This window comes from Lissotriton helveticus, chromosome 1_1 (assembly GCF_964261635.1).
Source record: "Lissotriton helveticus chromosome 1_1, aLisHel1.1, whole genome shotgun sequence".
Lineage (NCBI taxonomy): Eukaryota > Metazoa > Chordata > Amphibia > Caudata > Salamandridae > Lissotriton > Lissotriton helveticus.
Window position 1 is genome coordinate 708,913,304 of NC_136057.1, and position 22,485 is coordinate 708,935,788.

At 45.5% G+C, this 22,485-nt stretch overlaps 1 protein-coding gene across 8 annotated transcripts in view; it reads left to right on the forward strand.

Moving 5' to 3' along the window:
* Nucleotides 1-22,485, forward strand: part of PPP1R12A (protein phosphatase 1 regulatory subunit 12A) — a 1,571,083-nt gene that overhangs the window by 560,582 nt on the left and 988,016 nt on the right. For all 8 annotated transcript variants that reach the window (XR_013606928.1, XM_078674242.1, XM_078674241.1 and 5 more), the window contains exons 5-6: nucleotides 1,202-1,346; nucleotides 2,310-2,384. Coding sequence is in view for 7 of the 8 variants with exons in the window: in XM_078674242.1 (XP_078530368.1) it covers nucleotides 1,202-1,346; nucleotides 2,310-2,384 (220 nt within the window). In the remaining variant the exon portion in view is untranslated. The remainder of the gene's footprint in view (nucleotides 1-1,201; nucleotides 1,347-2,309; nucleotides 2,385-22,485) is intronic.

Genomic DNA, 22,485 nt, shown 5'->3' on the forward strand with positions numbered 1-22,485 from the left:
CCCCTAGATTATATCTCTGAAGGGAGGAGGCGGGGGGTTAACTGCAGCCCCTGCTCTTGTGCGCTTCAAGGCGCCCGCCTTTAGGGCACGGGCTGCCAGCAAGCATCGATCCTTCAGTGCCACTGCATGAGCCACAGACACGGCTCAAAGCCCCCCTCTGTCTGTCTACCTCCCTATCTCTCTGACCAAATATCTGCCCTCCTTTCCATCTATATGTCTCACTGTCCCGTCTGTCTGTCTACAAATATGTCTGTCTTAAGGGCACAAAGTGAAGGTCAGAGCACTGAAGTCCAGCACCAGTCGTTACAAGGTATTGTGGCCTCAGTATTGTGATAACAACTCCGTGCACTAGGTCTGGGATGTGACCTACATGCATTCCATAAAGGCGGTGTGCAGACCATAAACAATTCAACACATGGGCCTGCACCCGAGAATCACAAGTAAACAGTTTGTGAAGGAAATTATTGTCCATAGTTTGAAACAAAGAGAAGTATAGGTGGATAGCTTCCCAAATGAAAGAGCAAAGGATCGTATTTTTGATTTCAGAAAACAATGTCTTTATTCTTTTAATCCATAAACACTTTCTTTAAAATACAGACGCCTAATGGACAAGACTGCCAACGAGTTTCGTCCCCATGGGACTTTTTCAGGGCTTAAAAGGTCCGTAATTTTCTGTAAGTTGTCATTCTTATGTAAATATTCGGATCAAAAAGAGAGTAAATGAATCTGCAAAACTTGGGAGGAAACTTTTGCCAGAGGTCAAGGAGTCCACTCGTTGCCTCTATAAGAAGGAGCTTCTTCTGTTTTATTGGACTTTGGTTTTGTTGTATCACTCTGGAGTTTGACAGACCCCAAGTCAGGTGCTTGATAAATTTTTCCAGCTATGATGTAGTAATCTGCCGTGGAATCATGCGGTCTGTCTGGTCGTCAGTTACTGCTGGACTGGTGGCACTGCTTTTGTCAGTACCGGCCTTTATTAAGAGGCCTGCTGCACTTCTGCATCTAAGGGCCCGCCTTGACGTCATGCTAACTGCTGCTACTTTAACACTGCAGTGCGTGTGTCATAAACTCCAGAGTGATTAAGCAAAACTGAGCTTTAATTTGTTTACAACATTTTGTGAGAGCCTATAGTACAAAACATAATGCATTTTGTATATTTCTCACATTTGTATGTTTTTCTACTGCTTACTACCTTTTGTAGGATTTTAATTCAGGCAGGCTATGATATAAACATCAAAGATTTTGATGGCTGGACACCGCTTCATGCTGCTGCACACTGGGGTAAAGAAGAAGCCTGTCGAATTTTAGTGGAGAACTTGTGTGAAATGGAAACCGTTAATAAAGTGGTGAGAACTATCTTTTTTTTTTATTTATAGTTTTTCTAATTTGTCAGTATGAGACATTTAAGGAACTTTTCGCTGCAGCCTTGAATAATGCTGTCAAGAAATAGTTTTTGTTCTACCAGACGCAGTACAGTGTATCATTCAAATTGCTGTTGAGGAGTAGGTGGTTTGTTAGATTACGCACTCTGCTTTAGCCCCAGCATTATTGCTTCAAAAGTTACAAGTTGGCAGAATTTTCTGTCCAGAACGGATTGTAGTGTAAATCTCTGCTACACAAAAAGAACATAGCAATATTTTAGGTTTTTCAAGCTTAAGCATTCTTCTATTTCTGGGTAGGTCCCGTTTCTTAAGCTATATTTTTGGATGATGTATGGCTATGCTCGCTCACCAACGATGAAACCTTCCTGTGCTCTGCAAGTGGTTGCTGTCAGACTGGCTCTTAACCTAGCTTTGAAAGATTCCAGCGCTAAGCTCGCTAGAAGTTCAGTTCAACTCCTTTGTGAAGGTTATAAAGAGATAATGGTCACAGGTTTCGAGAATTTGGAGACACCGTGGCTGTCCTTCCACTGTCTACATCATATTTTGTTGATAGCTGTTTTTAATTTAGAGTGGTGCAGACCGCGCAGTGCTCATAGGTGCAGTGATGTGAAAAATAAAATATGATACATATATACACACATACAAGGGATGTTCTCTAAATATTAATTTTTTTACAAGTGTACAAAGTCTACTACTTCATGAAAAGTCGGCAGAGGATCAAGAGGAATTGGCTCTTGATGGTTTTCTTTGTAAAGGCGCATTATGTATTTGGCACCATAAAGCAGAGAATGGTGGCTGTCGAGGTCAAAATGGAATATGTTCAGTCTCAAATGATTAAAGCTCAAACACCTCATCTGGTTAAAATAAATCTTGCTTTTAACCTCTGTTGCAATTCAGTTATTCTTACATTATTGTATTTTTTTGTAGGGCCAGACTGCTTTTGATGTAGCAGATGAAGACATTCTAGGATATCTGGAAGAATTACAAAAGAAGCAGAACCTTGTAAGACTTAAATCTGCATTATTTTCTGTATACTGCACAATTGTAGAGTAAATTATCACTTTAACTATGGATTAGGAATTCCAGTAATTTATTCTTGCTAAGGTATATTTTTCCATGAACCTCTAGAATGTAGTGTTTTAGCGAGCTTTTCAAATGGGTATTAACTGATATCGACAGTTTACTTACTGTCATAAATGACGTGCTTTGCTTAATTCCTATAACTGGTTTAGATCACCTTATAGACTTAATAACTCAATTGAAAATGTACACTCAAAGTCATAGTTGTTTTTCCACAAACAATTGCAGATTATGCTTTTCTCCCTGTAACCTTGATTTACAAGCCGAGTCACGTTAGTGCCGTCAGAAACAATATATAATCTGCATATGCAAATTAAGAGAACCTTCTACTACCCGCCCTTGAGTTCATTATTTTAAACAGTAACAGCCTTGAAAAGGCATGCTGAGCTGTTTCCTTTTGTTTATTAGCAGGTGGATGATTCTTTTTTTGTTTAAAAGACCCCAAATCACCCCATTTTTTCACAGCAGGTTTCGGAAACTTTTGGAAAATGTTATCTTAGCCAGTTATCAAAAGACATATGTTGCTGCTGTTAAGAAAACAGCAGGGAGGTTTGGAGGGATTTTGAGCAATAACTTGACCTCCGCTGGGAAAATTGTTGTTATTTATGCCTGTCACTCCCGATGCTTGCAAAAGGAAGTCTAATATTTTGTAGTTAAATTGTATCACTATCCGGAATCCATCTGGATAAGTGAGCTTCACGCCATTACATGGAAAAACATCAAATCAACTGAGAAATATCAGAATAGCCTGTAGCCTTAGCTAGTCTTATTTTTATACCTGTCTCTCCTGTATCACTTCAAAGCTTTTTAACACTCCAGAGTCTTCACAGTCATATAGAAGACTTCCTTTGCAAATAGTAAAAGAAATGCCATGTAGGCTCCTGCTATGACGCATCTTTTCATGGACATCCTGACAAAGGAAGAAACATTATCCTTTTTTCTTAAAGTGAGACAGTCACAGGCTTCTTCAGCAAAAAAAGATGTTAATAGCCATACATTTCACATTCTCTGATGAGAAATTGAAATTGTAACTATCAAAGAGATTCACCTAAATCAGCTATGTATACGACTTTAACCGTTGATATCAGCAATGTGTGAGTACTTGTATTATATATTCTGTTCACAATCACTCCAATTAAATTACTTGGTTTTCTTTGAGAACTTGTATGTCTACTTTGAGATTCCAAAATCTCAATTTTTAAAACTCCTGTGGATCAGATTATGCCTTCTCTCTCATTTTACTTGAAATTTGACAGTATGTTACTACAAAAATGTAAATTTTAAGTATTATACTGAAAAAGTGTCAAGTTTTAACGTTCAATTTAGATTTAGTGGTACTAAAGACACTGATTAGTTAAGCAGAGAAACCATTGGATGTGTTACGTTTTAAAACAATTTCTAGCACAAGTGTTCTGAGTCCCTGGTTATCTAAGTTTCTTCCTCTTGCCGAATGCTTCTAGAGAAACCGTTGTCCGTGCGCTGATCCTTTCCCGCCTGGACTACGCCAATGCGCTCCTGGTAAGCTGCTCGGGGTCCCTGGTTAAAAAACTTCAGGTGGTGCAGAATTCAGCAGTTAGACTCCTAAGGGGGCTTTCTCCTAGAGATAGTGTGCGGACACACTTGCGAGCCTTGCATTGGCTGCCAGTGGAGTCCCGCCTGAATTTCAAAATGCTCACCATCGCTCACCAGGACTTGTATGATACCGGCCCTCTATATCTTCAGAGAAGATTTGCCTTTTATGTGCCTGGCAGAGTGCTGCGGTCCTCTGCCCAGTGGCTGATGCTGATCCTGAAGTTTAAGCGCCAGCGTCTTGGTGGAAACTCCTTTGTGCATAGGCTGGTTTGGCCAGGAACCTACTGCCTTTAGCCCTGAGGACTACTCAGGAGCCAGTGCTTTTTAAAAAAGGACTCAAGACCTTGCTGTTTTAACCTGATACACGTTCATTCTTTCTTCAGGAGCTAGCGCCGGTACACTTTGAGTAGCTGTGCGCTTTACAAGCTTAATAAACATAAGCAGTGGTTACCAATAATTACATTCCAAATGTTTTAAATATGTTTCTAATGTTTTAAATATGTTGATTTTATTTTTGTTACCTCTTTTTTTTTTGTCACAATCAAATGCATTAAAACATGATTAGGTGGGGGTATTCTCCTGCGCCCAAGACAATGTATAGTTTATTCTCAACTCAAGAGGCCTCCTTGGTGAATATCAAGGAAATTTTTCAGTGTTCGCATTTGTACTACAGGAAAAGTCTGACCATTGTGCAAAAGATGAAGGCAAATCAGGGCTTCTGTGACACAGCAAGTAGACCATTAACAACGAATGTGTTCACAAGACCTCATAATTCCTTTAGCTTAGACCGTATAAGGGCAAGTTATTAACCTGCCAATTAGTGGAGATTGCTGGAGCAGGTGGTCTTAAGGTGTTGATGAAGCTTAGAGTGCATCTAAGGAAATGCAGAGAACCAAGTTTGTGGGGACCAAACAATAAAGAGCATTTTTGAAGGTTTAAGAGACCATCCTGTGGGTTGCAAAGACATCAAAATGAGACTAGTTTACTTAAGAGCCTACCTTTCGAGAAGATGAATCTAGTACCTGGGTTTCCTCTATCCCTTCTCAAAGATTTTACTTATGAGGCAAGGAAAGAAATTGAAACCATAATCGTAGGGGGAACAGAGGGTTCGGGGTGGGGGGCTATAAACTATGACCATACTTATTTCCCTTCACAATCATGCCATTTGTGAAAATATCAGGGTTATTTCCAAGAGTGGTGGTTTTTGTAAGTAGGCGTATTCATTACCAATCACATCACTCCCCCCTCGATTATGAATCTTTTTACCCTTAGTCTGGCAGATAATTATTTGACCGTTGACGTTTGCTTTCTTTTTTCCCTTTATCCCATCAAACCACAACTGAACAAAATTTGGAGGCTTTCACTCTTGACAATCTTAAGTGTTTACATGGCTAAGACAGTTGCTAATTTTAGTAGCGGACAATGGAATAGCATAAACTCCAGTAGTGAACCTTCATGTGGCCCATAGTAGAATAGAATATAGTGGACTAGCGTAAATTGGGTACAGTGGAATAGTGTACTGTTGCAAGCAGCACATTTTAGGGACGTCCAGTAAAGTGGCATTCATGAAAGAGTAAAAGAATATAGTGGGGAACAGTATAATAGCATACTGGTGTACATTGCAGTGGCGTACAGTGCAGATGGGTGGAGTGGAGTAACGTACAGTGAATTAGCATACAGTGTAGTGGCTTATAATGTAGTGTTATAAAGTGAAGTGGCATACTGTAAATTGCTTACAGTGGAGTGGCCTAAAGTTGAGTGTGTAAATTAAAGGAAATGTTGAGTTAGTGTTTCAGAAAATTGGAATCTTTTTTGTCCAAAGTATATATTAATATGCAAATGTTGTTGGGGTCCCAAAACATGCTTAAATTCAATGCATTTTACATAAATGTTTATACGTTGTGTATGAAGAAATCCGCCATTCAGATTTTGTTACAACTTAGCAGGATTAAATATTATGGTGCGCAGATCCTTATTTTGGTTAGTGCAAGTAAGTTGTGTAACTATTTGCGTAAGTCTTAATTTACTTAAACTTTGTAGGATCTGTTAGCGCAGTATTTTTGCAAAATATGGGCGTATTTCGCTGTACTACTATGATTCATAGTGATAAATCATTAGCTGATTTGCTAACGACTGCCTTTACAAAGCTTTATGGCAGGCATGTTGTTTTTATGTACACTTTAATAATAATAAACAAGCTTGTAAAGCGCCTGGTTACAGCTACTGTTGTGTCCTCGCGCTGACGCACAGATTCGTGAAGATGTAAAGGGCAGGAAACAGAAGGCAAGAGACCTGGGTGCAGAAGAGCCAGGTGTTCAATTTCTTCAGAAAAAGTGGCTTCAATGGTTCTGCCCATAGGATGAGAGGGAGTGCATTCCAGTGCTTAGAGGCGAAATAGCTGAAGGAGCGGGCTTCGAATCTTGCTTTTTTAAGTTTTAGGAATTCTAACCAGGTGAGCACCGGTCGATCTAAGATGACGAGTAGGGGTATAGGGAGTGAGTAGATTGTGTAGGTACCTCGGCCCCTTTCCTTGCAAGATGCTATGGCTGATACACAAAGATTTGAAAAGTATTCTCTCCTTAAGTGGCAGCCAGTGTAGGGTAGCTAGAGCTTTTTGGTCGAGACTCTCCTAGGCAGCATCAGCACAAGGCGGGCAGCTGCATTCTGAATGCATTGGAACCTATGCACGCATTTTTTTGCTGCTCCCAGGTATAAAATATTACAATAGTCCAGGTTAGATGTAACCAGTGCATGGACTAGGGTTTTCCTGGCTGAGAAGAGGAGCACATCCAGAGTTTTCCGTAATACGAGCAAAACGCCGAAGCACTTCCTTGCCACCTTTTTGGTGTGAGCCTCAAAGCAGAGAATGGAGTCTAGCCACACACCCAAGTTCTTGACCTGATTACTTGGGGAGGGGTTGGGGCCCAATGTTTGTGGCCGCCACGCCGATGACCAGAGGGAGGGAGATTTCCCCAACACTAGAATCTCGGTCTTGCTGCCATTAAGTTTTAGGCTATTCATTTTCATTCAGGAAGATAGATCCTGTAGACAAGTGGACAGATTTGTGGCTGCTGCCTCGCAGGTTGTGATAGCGAGACCACTAATTGCGTGTCATTTGCATATGACACAACAGTGATTCTGTGCTTTGCTATAATCTCTGCCAATGAGGCGCCTTAAAGATTAAAAATGGTGGGACTCAGTATAGAGCTCTGAGGGACCCCTTGAGACAGTGGAAGACTTTTAGAATAGTGAGGTCGAAGGGCCACGTGAAAGCTCCGGTCTTGCAAGAAGGCAGCCATCCATTTTAGTGCCTTTTTGTCCAACCCCCTTCACTGAGACAGTGTCAAAGGACTCACTGAGATCCAAAAGGATCAGTGCGACTGTCTGACCCTCCTCTACATGTCTGCGGATTGTCTAACTTGACAAGAGCAGCGCAGATTCTGTGGAGTAAGTAGCCCTAAAGCCTGATTGAGTAGGGTGGAGTAGACTGTGCCGGTCCACATGGGCGGTCAGTTGAGTATTGACCACTTTTTCGGCTATTTTTGCAAAGTAGGGAAAGAGTGAGACAGGGCAGAAGTTCTCGAAGTGATTCGAGCTGGCACCCGGTTTCTTTTTTATGGGGAGAACAACTGCTTGCTTCCACCGTTTTGGAACTACACCACCAGCAAAGGAGAGTTCAAGGAGATGCCTAATGTAAGGTATTAGGATTTCTAGGCCTTCTCTCAACGTTTTGGGTGTTGCAGGGTCTCTAGGGGAGCCGGGTGTAATACTTAAGGCTATGCCTTTGAGATCTTCACAGGGGGAGGATTAAATTTGGAGAGGCGGAATGCCTCCTCCATGACGGTCTTCTACACCTGACGAGATCCCGTTGCGTGCCTCATCCTGGAAGGTAGTGTAGATCTTTGCTATCTTCTCCGCAAAGAAATCTGCCATTTTGATTGCATGATTCTACTGAGCTGGTAGTTGGAGACTCAGTTCTTGCGAGCGAGGAGATGTCTTTATAAATGCTAAATAGTTATTTGGACGAGCTCACCTCTTGTCCTATTCTATCCTTGTAATAGGTTGCAAGAGTTCTTCTTATAAGGGAATGATAGTATTTTTTTTTTGAAATATTTATTTTTGTTGCAAAACACAGTTAGTATAAGTATACACCATCAGTCACTTGAACACATACAATCATGAGGCGCCCATGAGGCACATTAGACGCTGAGTCAGAATATTTACCGGCCCTCGAGTGCCGTGTGGAACTGTGGCAAATCAAGTGACATGGTGAAAGGCAGTATACACATATTATAAAAGATATCGGTTGCATTTTCAGGTTTTTCGATGTGGTTTGCATATAAACAACTTAAACAAGAAAAACTGCACACATAGCTCTGCATGTTGGTGAGGTAGTATCTCCTGTATCCTGCATCCCAGTCCACTGCGAGGAACTTATCAAGCGATTCCATGTCCCCTGTCCCACCCCCTCTCCGCACCCCACCCCCCCTCATGCAAGTCCAACTCTCACCCATGTAAAGCACCCAACAGTCATCCTCACATTCAATCAGAGGTCCCCCTCGCTCTCAGATCCTTCAAGGTCATCCTCTTCTAGTGGTTCGCATATGTCCCCTCTGTAGGAGTTCCACGTTTGCCACACCCCATTCCATTTGCGCGGGTTACTCCTCAGCTTATACACTGCCCTCTCAGTCAGCATGAGTATATCCATGTTTCTGGTCCACTGGGCCAGCGTGGGCAGGTCAGCCGATCCCCATTTCTGCGCTATGTCTCGTTTTGCCGTCACCAACCCCACCGTCACCCATGTTCTTGCATAAAAGGTGAGGTCAGTCGGCCCCCAGACATTCAACAGGCACAACCGCGGGTCCATAGCAAGGGTGGTGTGTAGTGCCTGGGCCATGGTGCGCAACACTCTTTGCCAGTAACTAATCAGCCGCGGACAGCTCCAAATCGTATGTAGAAACGAACCTTCTGCCCCGCAGCCCCTAAGGCAATAAGGATGCTCAGCCCTGTGCAGCTTGTGCAGTGTCGTGCGAGTATAGTAAATCCGGTGTAGGATTTTCAACTGTACAAGGCGGAATTTAGAAGAAATGCCTGCTTCGCGCGGGGACGCCAATGCTGCGTTCCATTCAGTGTCATCCAGATCCCCCACCTCCAACACCCACTTGTCCTTCAGTCTCCCCAGTGGGTCAGGTATGTTGTTGAGTAATTTACGGTATGTTATCGAAGTCGCCCCCTCCTGCAAGTAGTCCGTGAGCAAACGGTCTTCTAGGGGGGAGGATTCAGGTGGGGATGTGTCAGGCGGGATCGCCGCTCGCAGTGCATGTCTGATCTGAATGTACCTGTACAGTTCTGTTTCTCTCAACTCATATTGTGCCTGTAGGGTTGCAAATGATATCACACCATCTCCCTCCCACATATCCCCCACTGTCGAAATACCGATATTATCCCACTGTTCAAAGCCCTTATAGCGCCGCAAATGGCCCAACGCCTTCGCGTCCCATAAAGGGGTACGTTTAGTGATGATTCCGTCCCATTTCAACTTCGCCTGTGCCTTGTACCAGAGACGCACTGTGTGTTTCGTAGGCCCCGTCAGCTTCGCCGCGACACCACGGTGGTACAGTGGGGTCAGCAAACTGTTCGTTCCCAATTGTTCCCTGTCTGCCCTAAACGCCGGGTCTTCCTGCGGGGCGTGTATCCACTGGTTAATAATTTTCAGCTGGGCCGCCCAATAGTATAGTTGTATGTTGGGTAGCGCAATACCACCGTCGTACCATCCCCTGTTCAATTTTGTGTGAGCGATCCTAGCTGGTTGGCTGCCCCAGAGCAAGCCTGAGATCTGCGCCGTTATTTTCTGGAGGAAGCTATCTGGCACCAAAGGAATGATAGTATTTTAATTTTGTTTTGTATTCGGACTTCCTAGGCTCTTAGAAATCTTTCCTCCTTAAAAGTACTAGCCGCTTTCATGCTTTCTTATCTATTTTTAATTCTTCATTGAATCAAGGGGCAGATTTTAACAGTCTGATCGGAGCACTAGATGTCCAGGGGGCTTCTTTATCTAGTGCTTCTGTGATCCATTTGTCCACTGTGCTACACACCACCTCAATATCAATATTGTTGCCCTTTGGAGGGCATCTCTGCTGGAGGGTGTGACTAGAGCTTGCGTGGATGAATCTTGCCTATTTCCAATTTTACGTGATTAGACCCTTCGTGCCTGTAGAGAATGAGATGATCCGACAAAGGGACTTCGATTGGAGGTTCCGTTGCCAGATCAGACTAGTTGGCAAAGATTGGGTCTAATATGTGGCCATGTTTGTGAGTCAGGAGTATCGATATTAGAGCAAGCTGGAGGGTAGCCAGTTCCTGACAGAGAGAATATGCTTCCCAATTAGTTTTATCATCAAATGTAAGTTCAGATCCCCCAAAACTAGCACTTTGTTATATCGAAGTGCGGATTGTATTAGCTGCTCCACTAAACTGGATGCAAACTGAGTGGCGGGACCTGGAGGGCGGTAAATCAGAAAGCCCTTTATAATGCAGTTCACGCCACTGAGATCGAGAAAAAGGCTGCTTCGCATCTACAATAGTAGCGGTCTACAAAGTGCATTGTAGGGTCAGTCTATGTATAATTGCTATTCCACCCCCGCGATTGACTTGGTGATCCAATCTGAGGATGCCATAATTTGGCGGGAGGGCTAAGAGTATCTCTGGGGTCGACCCCTCATTCAGCCATGTTTCAGTCATGAATAGAGCATCTGTCTGATTGTCAACGATATAATCATGGATTTCGTATTCATGTTTATTAAGGGATCTGCAATTGATTAGTGCTAAGCAGAGCTTATGTTTTACCCCCACCCCTCTTAAGTGAGCAGTCGTGTTGTATGGACAATGAGTGCATTGCAGAGAGGTTGATAGCATGTCTAAACTATGTTTACATTGGTCTGTGGGCATAAATTACGTAAATCTTCCCCAGTGTACTTCCCAATTACTGCGATACGGGCAGAGAGTCTGGCCCCTGGACCCGGCCTGGCGCAGACGGACGCAGACAGGCTTGCCTTCGGCGTGCCCGCTGGTCGTGTCAGCTGCGCGTTCGGTCAGGCATACGTATTAAATAGTGGTAGAGCGTTTCCAAGCTAGCAAGCTAACTGCAGCTTCGGGTGGGGAAGCGGAAGTAAGAGCAAAGTGCCTGCCCTCGGCTCATTCGGCATTAACAGTCGCGATGGACCAGCGGGAGAAAGCACTTCCAGCAAGAGGAGAGACAAAGGTAAGAAATGCTAAAACAAAAATACAACCCTCCTGATAAAAAGGCCTAAAACTGTGATTTTTTTAAAAAAGGTACCAGCAAGTTCTAAAATGCTCGTGATAGCCTTGCAGCGAGGTCTGTGCCGACACTGCCACTGCCTGCTTTTCTGCCGTCCGCCTGCTCAGGCATGCGTATTAAATAGTGGTAGAGCGTCCCCAAGCTAGCACACCAACTGCTGCTCCGGGTGGGGAAGCGGAAGTGAGTAAGAGCAAAGTGCCTACCCTCCGCTCAATCTGCATTAACAGCTGTGACGGATCAAGGCGGGAGAAATCACTTCCAGCAAGAGGAGAGACAAAGGTAAGAAATGATAAAACAAAATTACAACCCCCCTTGCCCCCTGATAAAAAAAGGCCTAAGAAACTGTGATTTTTTTTTAAAAAGGTACCAGCAAGTTCTAAAATGCTTGTGATAGCCCTGCAGAGAGGTTTGTGCAGACACTGCCTGCTTTTCTGCTTTGGGCATGTTCTATGTTATGGCTTGTGATATAGGTAAGAAGTATTTGGTTAGGTATTTTCACCTTACCTATTAATACTTTACTAGAGTTGTAATAGGTAGTGCAAAATTTATGTAGGTTTCTTAGCCATATTTTGTATAAATTGTGAGTAGCGCAATACTATTGCGGTACTACTCATTTATTCTGTAAGGCTATAACTTTTGTTTTTAAAATGTCTCTATATTTTTGTCGCACTGTACACAAACCAGCATTAAATTTTAACGTAGAGTGGCAAATTTTATGTTTTTTGGTACTGTGGGAGTACCTATTACCACTTTAACTAAGTGGTATTAGATATGGAAAAAATACCACACCTAATATTTAACTATATTACAAGGTGTAACGCAGAACACATACAAACTCATATACTTGTGTATATTCCAAAGCTTTCGGGTCTGTTTACATCAAAGCAAACACAAGATGATGGACAGAATGTTGAAACTTTTCTACCACTCACCCCCAGTCAAAAGGTCTGGGTTCAATCCTTTATTATTTTGCTCACCACACCACCACAGTTTGGACCCAGCCATATGCAAATCAATCTGGACTATGCTCCTCATGGGAACAGCCTAGCCCGAACTGCCAGGTCTGGTCCCCCCTTGACCAGAAATAAGCATCGTCTAACCGGTCTCTGGGTATCGCCCCATATCAGCCAAGCTAGCTTGAATCCATTGGCACAGTATGCAAGGGACCCACATCTGGCTCCAAACTGGAATGGCATGGTGAGCGAAAAAACATCATGGATTTAGGCCCAGATCTCTGTGCTAGGGGTGAATGTTTGTCAATGTTCAGCATTCTGTCCATCATTTTTTTGTGTTGCTGCTGTTTACATCAAAACAGCTTGCAACCCTCTGTCTTAGACGTTGCGTTCTTTATTACTGCACCCAATGTGATTACATTTTCTGTTGCTGCTCTCAAGCAACACAGGTAGTAAAAGAAAACTTACTCAAAGGGGATGAAGTTCAGTCTGCGATGATTTATTCAGCCATAACAAACACGGAGGCACTACTTGCTCTACAAGTAAAGAGTCTAGTCAATTTAATATAGTTTTGGAGGAGAAGCGCAACTACCTGGACATAATGCTATTAAAGGTTAAGCTCTGTAATGATCCTAATATATACTTCTTCAAAAGATTAACTACATTTGCCACATAGGTCACCCACGGCGATCATGAGGCTTTGTGAGGAAGCTTTTATTGAGGCGTAGTGTGGTTTAAAACATTTTGCATCCTATTTTTATTTTTTAACCTCATCTTGATCTGTTCGTTCATTCATACTGTATCACTATTTGGTATCAGAATTCCATAGCAGTACTAGGGTCTCACCGAATCAACCTATGTTGCCATTATTACACGCTTTTGCTGGATCCCCATCCCCCCACCAACCCTCTGCCCCTTTTTTTTTCTTCATGGTTTGCTGTTGAAGCCTACTAATTGTATAGGGCTACTGATCAACCCAATTGCATTTGTTCAGTTTCCGATCACAATGACTTGTTCTCGAAGTCCTTCATGACATAATTTTCATGACATAGCACTGCTGTCAGGGCACATATTATCAATTCTTCATGATATATCTATGTCTTTATATCTATATCTATATATAGCGTTCCCCAGTAGGTAGTTCTAGTTAGGGCCAAGTTCCCATAGGAAGAGCATTTTTTATTTTGCTTATAACTTTGGCGTAGTTTGATGAATCTTGATGACATTTTCCACACTAATTCTTTGTTCATATCAGCTCCTATGTTACAAGTTTGGGGGTGATTCATCAAGGGGGGGGGCGAGATAAAAGCGGGGTCCCAAAACGTGTTTTCTCCATGTTAATTTCCGTAGGAAACTTTAGACAAGGCTACAGGTCGAACGGGTGAACGCAACTACCCCAAATTTGGCAGGGAGAAGGGTCTTGGTCTAGAAAGCACGCTTTCGTTTATTTGGTGTAAGTCCATTCAGTAGTTTTGAAGAAATATAAAAATTTACAGATATTGATATTTGGGAATTCCTCCATCTGATTGGCTGAGGCGTTACGAGCATGGGCTTGCTGCTTATTGGCTGCGAGCGCTGGGAGCGGTTGCAACTAGGAAGTGTTGGCCGCCATTTTGTGATTCCGTTCAAGCGAGTGAGGGGAAAAAAAGGGCGAAAAGAGTAGGAAAGAGGAGGATAGGAGCGCTGTAACCTCTGTGGGGGAGTGCGAAGCGAAGTAGTCACTCCTACCGGTCTGAAAGTGCTGTGTTGCTCAGAGTGACATGGTGCTGAGATGAGATGCTGCTACACTCTGGTATAAAACTGAGAGCCTAAACTATGAGCTCATTGCTGTAAAGTGATGTGGTCTGGTCTTTGTAGCATACGTGTGGAAGTAGTGTTGGTAGGTGTTTATACCATACAGGGAGTGGGAAGCGAACTACTGACCGCTACCGTTCGTTTATACTAAACCGGAAGCCAAGTACCACGCCTGCCGATGTGAAGACTCTGGGATCAAACCGAGCTGATTGGTGTAAAGTGATGGGCTCTGGGCGCTGTAGCATACTGGCCGCTGTAGTGTAACTGTGAAATTAGTGTTAGTATGCGTTTATATTATATAGGGAGTGGGAAGCTAACTAATCACCGCTACTGGTGTGAAGACTCTGGGACTAAACCGCGAGCCTAAATTGTGAGTTCAGTGCTGTAAAGTGATGTGTTCTGGGCGGTGTAGCATACCTGTGGAAGTTAGGTTAGTTTGCGTTTATACAATACTTGGAGTGGGAACCGAACTACTCGCCCCTACCGGTCTCAAGTGGATGAAACCATGAGCTAATTGCTGTAAAGTCATGTGCTCTGTGTAGTATTGCAATGTAAGTCATAGTAGAATGTTAGTATGTAATGCTACGAGAATGTAAGTTTGTAATGTTAGAATGTAGGGCTGTCATCAGCGGAATCTTGGGGCGTTTGTACACGGTGCTTGAGAAGATGGTGCCTTGCTGTCTGGTCCTGTTGGTGGCTGTTTAAGCTGTCTTGTTTTCCTGCAATAAATCTACACTGCTGTCTGCCTCTTCACTACATAAATTTGGCGACAAGCGGGAGAAGGTAAAAAGAAGGCAGCACTCGCCAATATTTCGAGCTTGCTTGCATTGTGCTGAAGACCTGTTTTCTTTGTGAAGCTGTTTTTACTCATCCCAGGGTCATTGGCTCGTTGAACTATGTCATCCGATCTCTGGTAGGATTTATATTTTTAGATTTTGGGCTTCCTCTGCCTCTTCAGTGCACTCTGGTCTCTGTACTACACATGTGCAAGTAGTGTTAGTATGCGTTTATACACGAATTCTGTAGTTATGCAGTAACCAATGCATCATGGCCCTAGGGAGCGCCACGTCACAGCGCAGCTCATACAATGTCCCGGGGTGTGCATCCGTGGGACATTTATGTTTGCTACTAAAGGGCGGGAGCATGGCTTCCACCCTGTGATAGCAAATACTTGTTTGGCTCCTTGAAGCGAGAGGAGGAAAACCTCGTATCACTTCAATAAAGCGGATACGGATGGTAAAAATGGAGACAAAAAAAATGAAGCGGGGTCTCACCCGTTCATTTAAATGAGCCCCCCAGGTGGGTAATGTTCTGGGGCCAATCCTATTATTATATTGCGGGGTCTGTGCAGGGCTGGGGACCTTAATCTTATATGTAAATTAGGCGCTAGAGGGCACAGAGACGTTTCCCAGCCTAGGGGATCGCCACCTCCCCGGGTATTGTTTACTAATTGTTCGGGGGGCTTCGAGGCCAACTGAAGTCCGGGGATCGCCACCCTCGGGGACTTTACTGGGTGGGCCTCGCCAGTCCTTAAAGACTCGTGGTCCTAGGCTGTGCCTTATTGGTTTGTAATAACACGGGCAGTACTCATGGGATTGTAATAAAGTGATACACGCATAGAACCCTTGCAGTTGTAGAATTCCAAAGGCTTCATTTATGTAATAGTCTGTTGGTTTATATTTGGTAGGTGCAACACAAAATTACAAATGTTTTCCCTCATAACCTCCTATAAACAGACGATTTTCACAATAAACTACAGACAAGTGTTGTCCAATAAAGAAGACGTATACACTCACTTATTTATTGGTAAAAAAAAATAACCTTTATTAAAACAACACAAATCAATGGAAAAGCAACTTTATTCGAAGAAACAACACCATAACATGAAATAAGTGGCTGGGACTCCTCCGGAAGCAGCGTACAAATCCTGCAAGACAAAAATGAAACATATGAAAAGTATGTGTGCTATGTCCAAGAGAAAAAGAAAGGTAGTCAGACTGAAAGGAAGATAGTGAGAATGGGAATGGGTGGAAGGGAGAAGGGGAGGGAGAGTCAAAAGAACAGAGGGAGGAGGAGACAGAGCATCGGTCCACTGTACCCAGCCCTCACTGTTTACCTCCCGTCACCCGTGTGTCTAGGACGCTGGGGTCCGCGAGAAAGAGTGCAGTCCAGCAAGTCCTTAAAATGAAACCTGTATGAATGAGGCCAGAGATTAGATTATTTGCTACAGGAACATCGCTTGCCTAAACCTGTGCACCCAGGCTGCTGCACCCCAGCTCATACCCCAGCACTGTGCTCAATTATAGATCCTGCGCACTGAGGTTTCCCTGCTCACCTGCCACCATCGGTGTGTTCAACTATTAAAGAATGAGATTCTAATTACAGCACACCTAACAATCAGTTATATTTAGGTCTTGGCTTAAATATTACGCCCTCCGAAAGAACTCTAACTATCATAGAGAACGAAAACATAGCACAATGTTCAAGCATCAACGGGGTCCAAGTAATCCAAGGTGAATTCAAAGAGAGTCCTCTTCAGATTTCGTCAATTTTTTCCTTTATTAGTATTCACATTTCATAAAAAAAGATTCTCCCAGCACGTAAATCGCCAACACGTGTTTCGTCCCACACAGAGACTTCATCAAGGCATCAATATGATAGATTGTTTTCTATTGGTCCGCCCAGTCATTAGGAGCAAATGCAGTATATTGGAAGCGGAGCACCACAATGTATACAGAGTGATGAGCCTAGAAATGCATCAAAACATCATTGTCGTTCGAGGTAAACCAGGCCGCAGCATCTACCATGTTTAAGAAGATGTGACTTAACAAGTGGTATACGGACTCATTATAGTAAGAATCCCGTGTTTCAAAAAGGTCCGAGTTAAGACAAAAAGACCATCCGCTACTAGAAATTAATCCGTGTTCGCAACCATGATAAGTTGCTTTCCGCAAAGTAACGGACGTGCTCCGTAAATGCTCAGTCACCCACAGCAACACGACATCCCGGTGCAAGCTCCGACTCCAAGGTGCCTCTGTATGGTGGCACAGCAGGTGTCCGGTCGGGAACGGTGTCTTGATACCACTTTGGAAGGCATCAGAATGCCCAGGGCATAATCACGGGGTGAGCACCCACTCCACCCATTTCGGGGCAACTAATTCAGTGTCTGAAAAGGGAGAAAAAATATAATGGTGGAAACGTTTGGAGGTAAATGAAGGTTTGTTTGAAGCTTAATAGAGAACACCAGTTCAGTGCATCCTTTCTTCTTGAAGTACGATCTACCAACTGTTAGTGGTAATCGTGGCTCAAAGAGGAGTTGGAGTGCACAAGAATACACAAGGTTAAATAATATGTTATGCCAACGTTTACATACAAAGGAACAGAGCACATGCTAGAAGCATTAATGTGCACGTGTAATGCAGTGGCGCAAGACTGTGTGGATGTACACTTAGTAATCATCTCACTACAGTGCCCTACAAGGCAATGCCACGTGTCTGTAGGGCAGCTCTGCCCATTGGCTCAGGCCTACAGTACGGTCCAGCAGGTCCTTAAAATGAGACGGAGATGTTACTGAATGAGGTCAGAGATCACATCATTATGCACAGCAACATTGCTTGTTCGCACCTACGCAGCCAGGCTGATGCACCCCACCCCTCCCGCAGCACTGCGCTCAACACGTATCTGTAGGGCTGCGCTGCTCAGGCCTACAGTACGGTGCAGCAGGTCCTTAAAATGAGACGGAGATGTTACTGATTGAGGTCAGAGATCACATCATTACGGAGGGCAATATCGCTTGTTCGCACCTGCGCACCCAGGCTGATGCACCCCACCCTTCTCGCAGCACCGTGCTCAATTGAAGCCCCTGTGCACCCAGGCCCCACTGCTCACCCGCTGTCATTTTTGTATGTCCAAATACGACGGGCAGCAGTGTTCACAATTCAGATGCAATGTTAATTGCCAGGATGGCGTACGCCTTATTGATCCCTTTTTTTATTGCGCATTGTGATATGCGAGGTGGATGCGGCCATATCACCTTAGGCAGTGTGGAAGAACTGGGACATGTGGCGTCGTCATTATCCTATTTATACGTACGCAAAGTGGGCTGGTCTTGCGAATACCAGGCTAGCGTAGGAGTGTGAATAATTGTTCCGGAGACCGGGTGTTCAGTTCCTGCCTGGCCAGGAAGTGTACCTATGTGTGTTTCTGTTGCAATTTTGACGTCGCAGAATGCGCAGTTTACATGAATGTAGCATGTACCGGAGGGCGGCAACTATCGCTAATGAGATGCTGTTCGAAAACATTGAATGGCCAACATCACGTTGTTGATGTGCACAGACACGCATGTAAGTAGTTTGCGGTATTATTGAAAGTGTTGCTATCATGCAGTGCACAAGTGAATGTGCTCGGATGGAGGGAGGATCAGCAGTGAGGCTACGTCATACATAGATTTAACGTTCATTACAGTCAAGCAATGCATGTCAAAGTGAATCTGAAAGTCTCACATATGACACACTACTATACTTGTAAAGCCTGACAACAGAGCATACAGCAATACAAATCTACACATTACTGTTTACTGTTTGTCACATGTGATCTAGGATGTGCACTCTGCCCGTGGCTAATGATACCCCTTCGAGCCAACAATACCCAGGCTGAAAGGCAGCACAATAATGTGCACACAGACACACCAGGGGCATCGTGTAACATAGATTTGTTTTTTGATGTAACGTTTAAGATGCATGGCCATCACACGTGGAAGGCTAATGTACAGACCATGAATATTGATCAAGATGATCGTTGCATGTTGTGTGTAGTATAAGATATGTTTACACAGCAAAAAAACTTTTCATAAACGCTCTCTAAGCAGAAGGGGTATGCCTCATCAAACGCTGTGGAGAGAATGACTAAAATGGGTGGGGTCCTCCAACTGTTACAATGGGAAATGTTATGAACTAATCAAATGCTTTTATTTATGGTCATGTGGCAATCTCATATCGAGGGCGCAAGGAGGTAGCACCTGACGCGATTTTGAGAAAATATATTTATCATAATATAAGTTTATATCTGAAAGAGACACTTTAGTGATAGATTCCTTACCTTAGAATATCCCCAAGCATCAGGCTGGATCCGGAAAGTTTTTCTGCTTAGCAGTTCCTCTGGCCCCAGTAGGTGGTGTCCTGCGGCTCCCCGTCGGTCACTGGCGTCGTAGGCGCCGAGATGACGTCACAAAGAGTACTTAGGCGCCACCCATGCACTCTGATGTCAGTTCTTTCTTTTTCCGCACCGATAGCGCAGATCCGGATTGAGCACATACCTCTGTCACTTTTATACCACTTTTTTTTAGACTTTTTGCCTCCTTCTCTGGTCTCCTGGTGCACGTAGAGATGCCTGGCTTTAAGTCTTGTGGGTCGTGCCACCGTAATATGTCGGTGGCGGACCCCCATGATATCTGCCGCTACTGCCTGGAGCATGACCATGACTCCCGGGATTGTCGGGACTGCCGTGCCATGGCCCCGAAGGCATTACGGGAGCGGCGCCGGAAGTTGCTGGAGGTCCGGCACTCCTCTCACCGCCGCTCCGGGTCTAGGAGCCGTTCGCAGGACTGCTCGCAGGACCGGAGCCGTTGCTTCTCCTACTCTAAGTCTTCACCTTCAGATTCCAGTAAGCGACGCCATAAAAAGATGTTGAAGAATCACGTTCGCTCTGACGCCCCCCCCGTCGCTCCCCGGAGGCGGACGTGGGGGACAGGGGCTCTTGCTGCCATTGACTCCCTGTTTAGGCCTCGGGCTCCCGCCGGCGCGCCTGCGAGCCCCGCGGTCTCGTGTCCAGATCCTGTTGACCCGCGGCATTGCCTCTGGCTCCAGCCCCATAGCCACTGGATCCAGCACCCTCGGCTCCAGCGCCACAAGGTGCAGCACCGCTGGCTCCGGCGCAGCCCTTGGCTCCGGCTCCAGCGCCGCCCCTGGCTCCACCGCAGGTGCCGCACTGGGTGCCGTTTATCCCGCCCCGCCCCGGTTTCTAGACCATTTTGTTCCAGCCTGGGATCCATGTTGGGATGCGGCACCGGCGCGGCCCCGGCTGGCGCCGCTTCCGGCTCCGCTGACCCCGGCTCCGGCCCTGCCGCCGCGTCCGGCTCCTTCTACCCCGGAGCCAGACAAGGACTGGGACGGATTAGAGGACCCCCTTGCGTGACAGTGTGACTCCCAGTAGGATTGGGTGGATGGCCTTCAAGATGCAGGTGAACTTGATGTGTCTTCTGACCCGGGGGATTGCCTCGCCTCCGCCTACTATGGAGGAAGGCGCTTCTTGTACTATGGTGCTGCGTCGTGCCGTTGAGGCTCTCCATCTCGACCTCCCTACGGGGGGCCCTTAAGACAAACCTCCTTACGAAGGTGCTCCAGACTGCGTCTACGTCGTCTGAGCCGCTGCTCCCTTTCAATGAGGCCCTTACCGAAGTTCTCTTGGGCACTTGGTTGTGGTCTGCCTCGGGGGCACCGGTGGATAAGAACATCGCTAAGTTTCAGCATCCGGCCCCTGGTGATCCCGCCTTCCTGACCACTCACCCTATGCGAAGGCCTCGACATCGCAGAGTGCCTTTCCCATGGCTCCGCCGGATAAGGACTCTAAGAGGCTGGACAAATATGGCAATAGGTTGTTCTCCTCAGCCAGTTCTGGGTCGAGATCGGTTATTACCGCCTGCTTATTTGGCTGTTACTCCCACGCAGTGTGGGATTCGCTGGCAGAGGTTCTGCCTCAGTGCTCTGAGGAGGTCCAGGCTGTCCTTTGCCAAGCGATTTCGGATGGCAAGGATGCAGCGAAGTTTGCCATCAGGTGTGGTTTGGACTTCGCTGATTCGTTGGGGAGGGCGATTTCCACGATGGTGGCATTGCGGCGCCACACCTGGTTGTGTTCCACTGGGTTCTCACTCATGGACATGTCCTTCGATGGCTCCAGTCTATTTGGTGACAAGGCGGACAATGCCCTGAAGCACTTTAAAGACTAGCGCGCCACGGCAAAGTCTTTGAGTCTTTCCACGAAGGCCCCTGCCACGTCTGGGTATCGTTCCCTTCGTGGCCAGGGTAAGAGCACTCAAGCAAGCTCCTCCGCTAAGCCTGTGCAGAACCAGCCCCAGCGTGGCCGCGGCTTCCGCAGGGGCGAGTCTGGTAACCAGCAAACGAGTCAGTCCACCTCCACCCTGGCTGCTTCTGCCTTTAAGCCTTCCTAATCTGAGCTTCAGACAGCACCCCATGCCGGTGGGTGGCAGGGTACGTCACCACCTACGCCACTGGGGCAAAATTACCTCGGACAAGTGGGTGCTGCAGATAATCTGTCACGGTTACTCGCTCCCCTTTCTGTCCTCCCCTCTGGCCAGGCCACCTCGGTACCACCGCATGTCGGAGGATCATTTGGCTCTTCTCCGTCAGGAAGACACGCCCCTCTGGGCAAGGGGGCCATTAAGCGCGTTCCCAGTCAGAAAGTAGGAAGTGGTTGTTATTCCCACACCTTTCTGGTCAGGGTATGCTCAGACATGAGTCCCTTGCTCATTGCACCATCAGGATTCAAGCAAGCCGGGCCGAAGACGGTTGCAATGCCAGAAACCGGTCCCCGGAAGCTTGTTTCCTTTCCAGTAAAGAATTGGCTTGGTAGTTTGGCCTGCCCTGTTCCCATGATGCACTGGGCCAGGGACAGATTAATTTGCATATAGCCAGGTTCTGAACTGGGATGGTGCAGTGAGCTAAAAAACGGTGATGGATCAAGCCCTGATCTTTTGACTGGGTATGAGTGTTCTGTTTAACTCAGATGCTCTGTCCATCACCACCCCCTTTTCTGAATCGTTTTGGCCACTATAGGAGTGGCAGGGTATGCTCAGACATGAGTCCCTTGCTCATTGCACCATCAGGATTCAAGCAAGCCGGGCCGAAGACGGTTGCAATGCCAGAAACCGGTCCCCGGAAGCTTGTTTCCTTTCCAGTAAAGAATTGGCTTGGTAGTTTGGTCTGCCCTGTTCCCATTATGCACTGGGCCAGGGACAGACTAATTTGCATGTAGCCAGGTTCTGAACTGGGATGGTGCAGTGAGCTAAAAAACGGTGATGGATCAAGGCCTGATCTTTTGACTGGGTATGAGTGTTCTGTTTAACTCAGATGCTCTGTCCATCACCACCCCCTTTTCTGAATTAGTTTATTTTCAAGAGACTCAAACAAAAAATAATAAATTAAGCTAAAATATCACCCAAGTCTGGAGTGCCGCGTCCTTGGTGTAAAATTGTTTTCTGGGCCGTGATCCGGCCCCTACGCAGAGCACCAGTAGCTGACCGCATTGAGTTCTGAGGGTCACATTGTTTACAATATATATACAATTATATTTCTTCAATTGAGCATCGTGG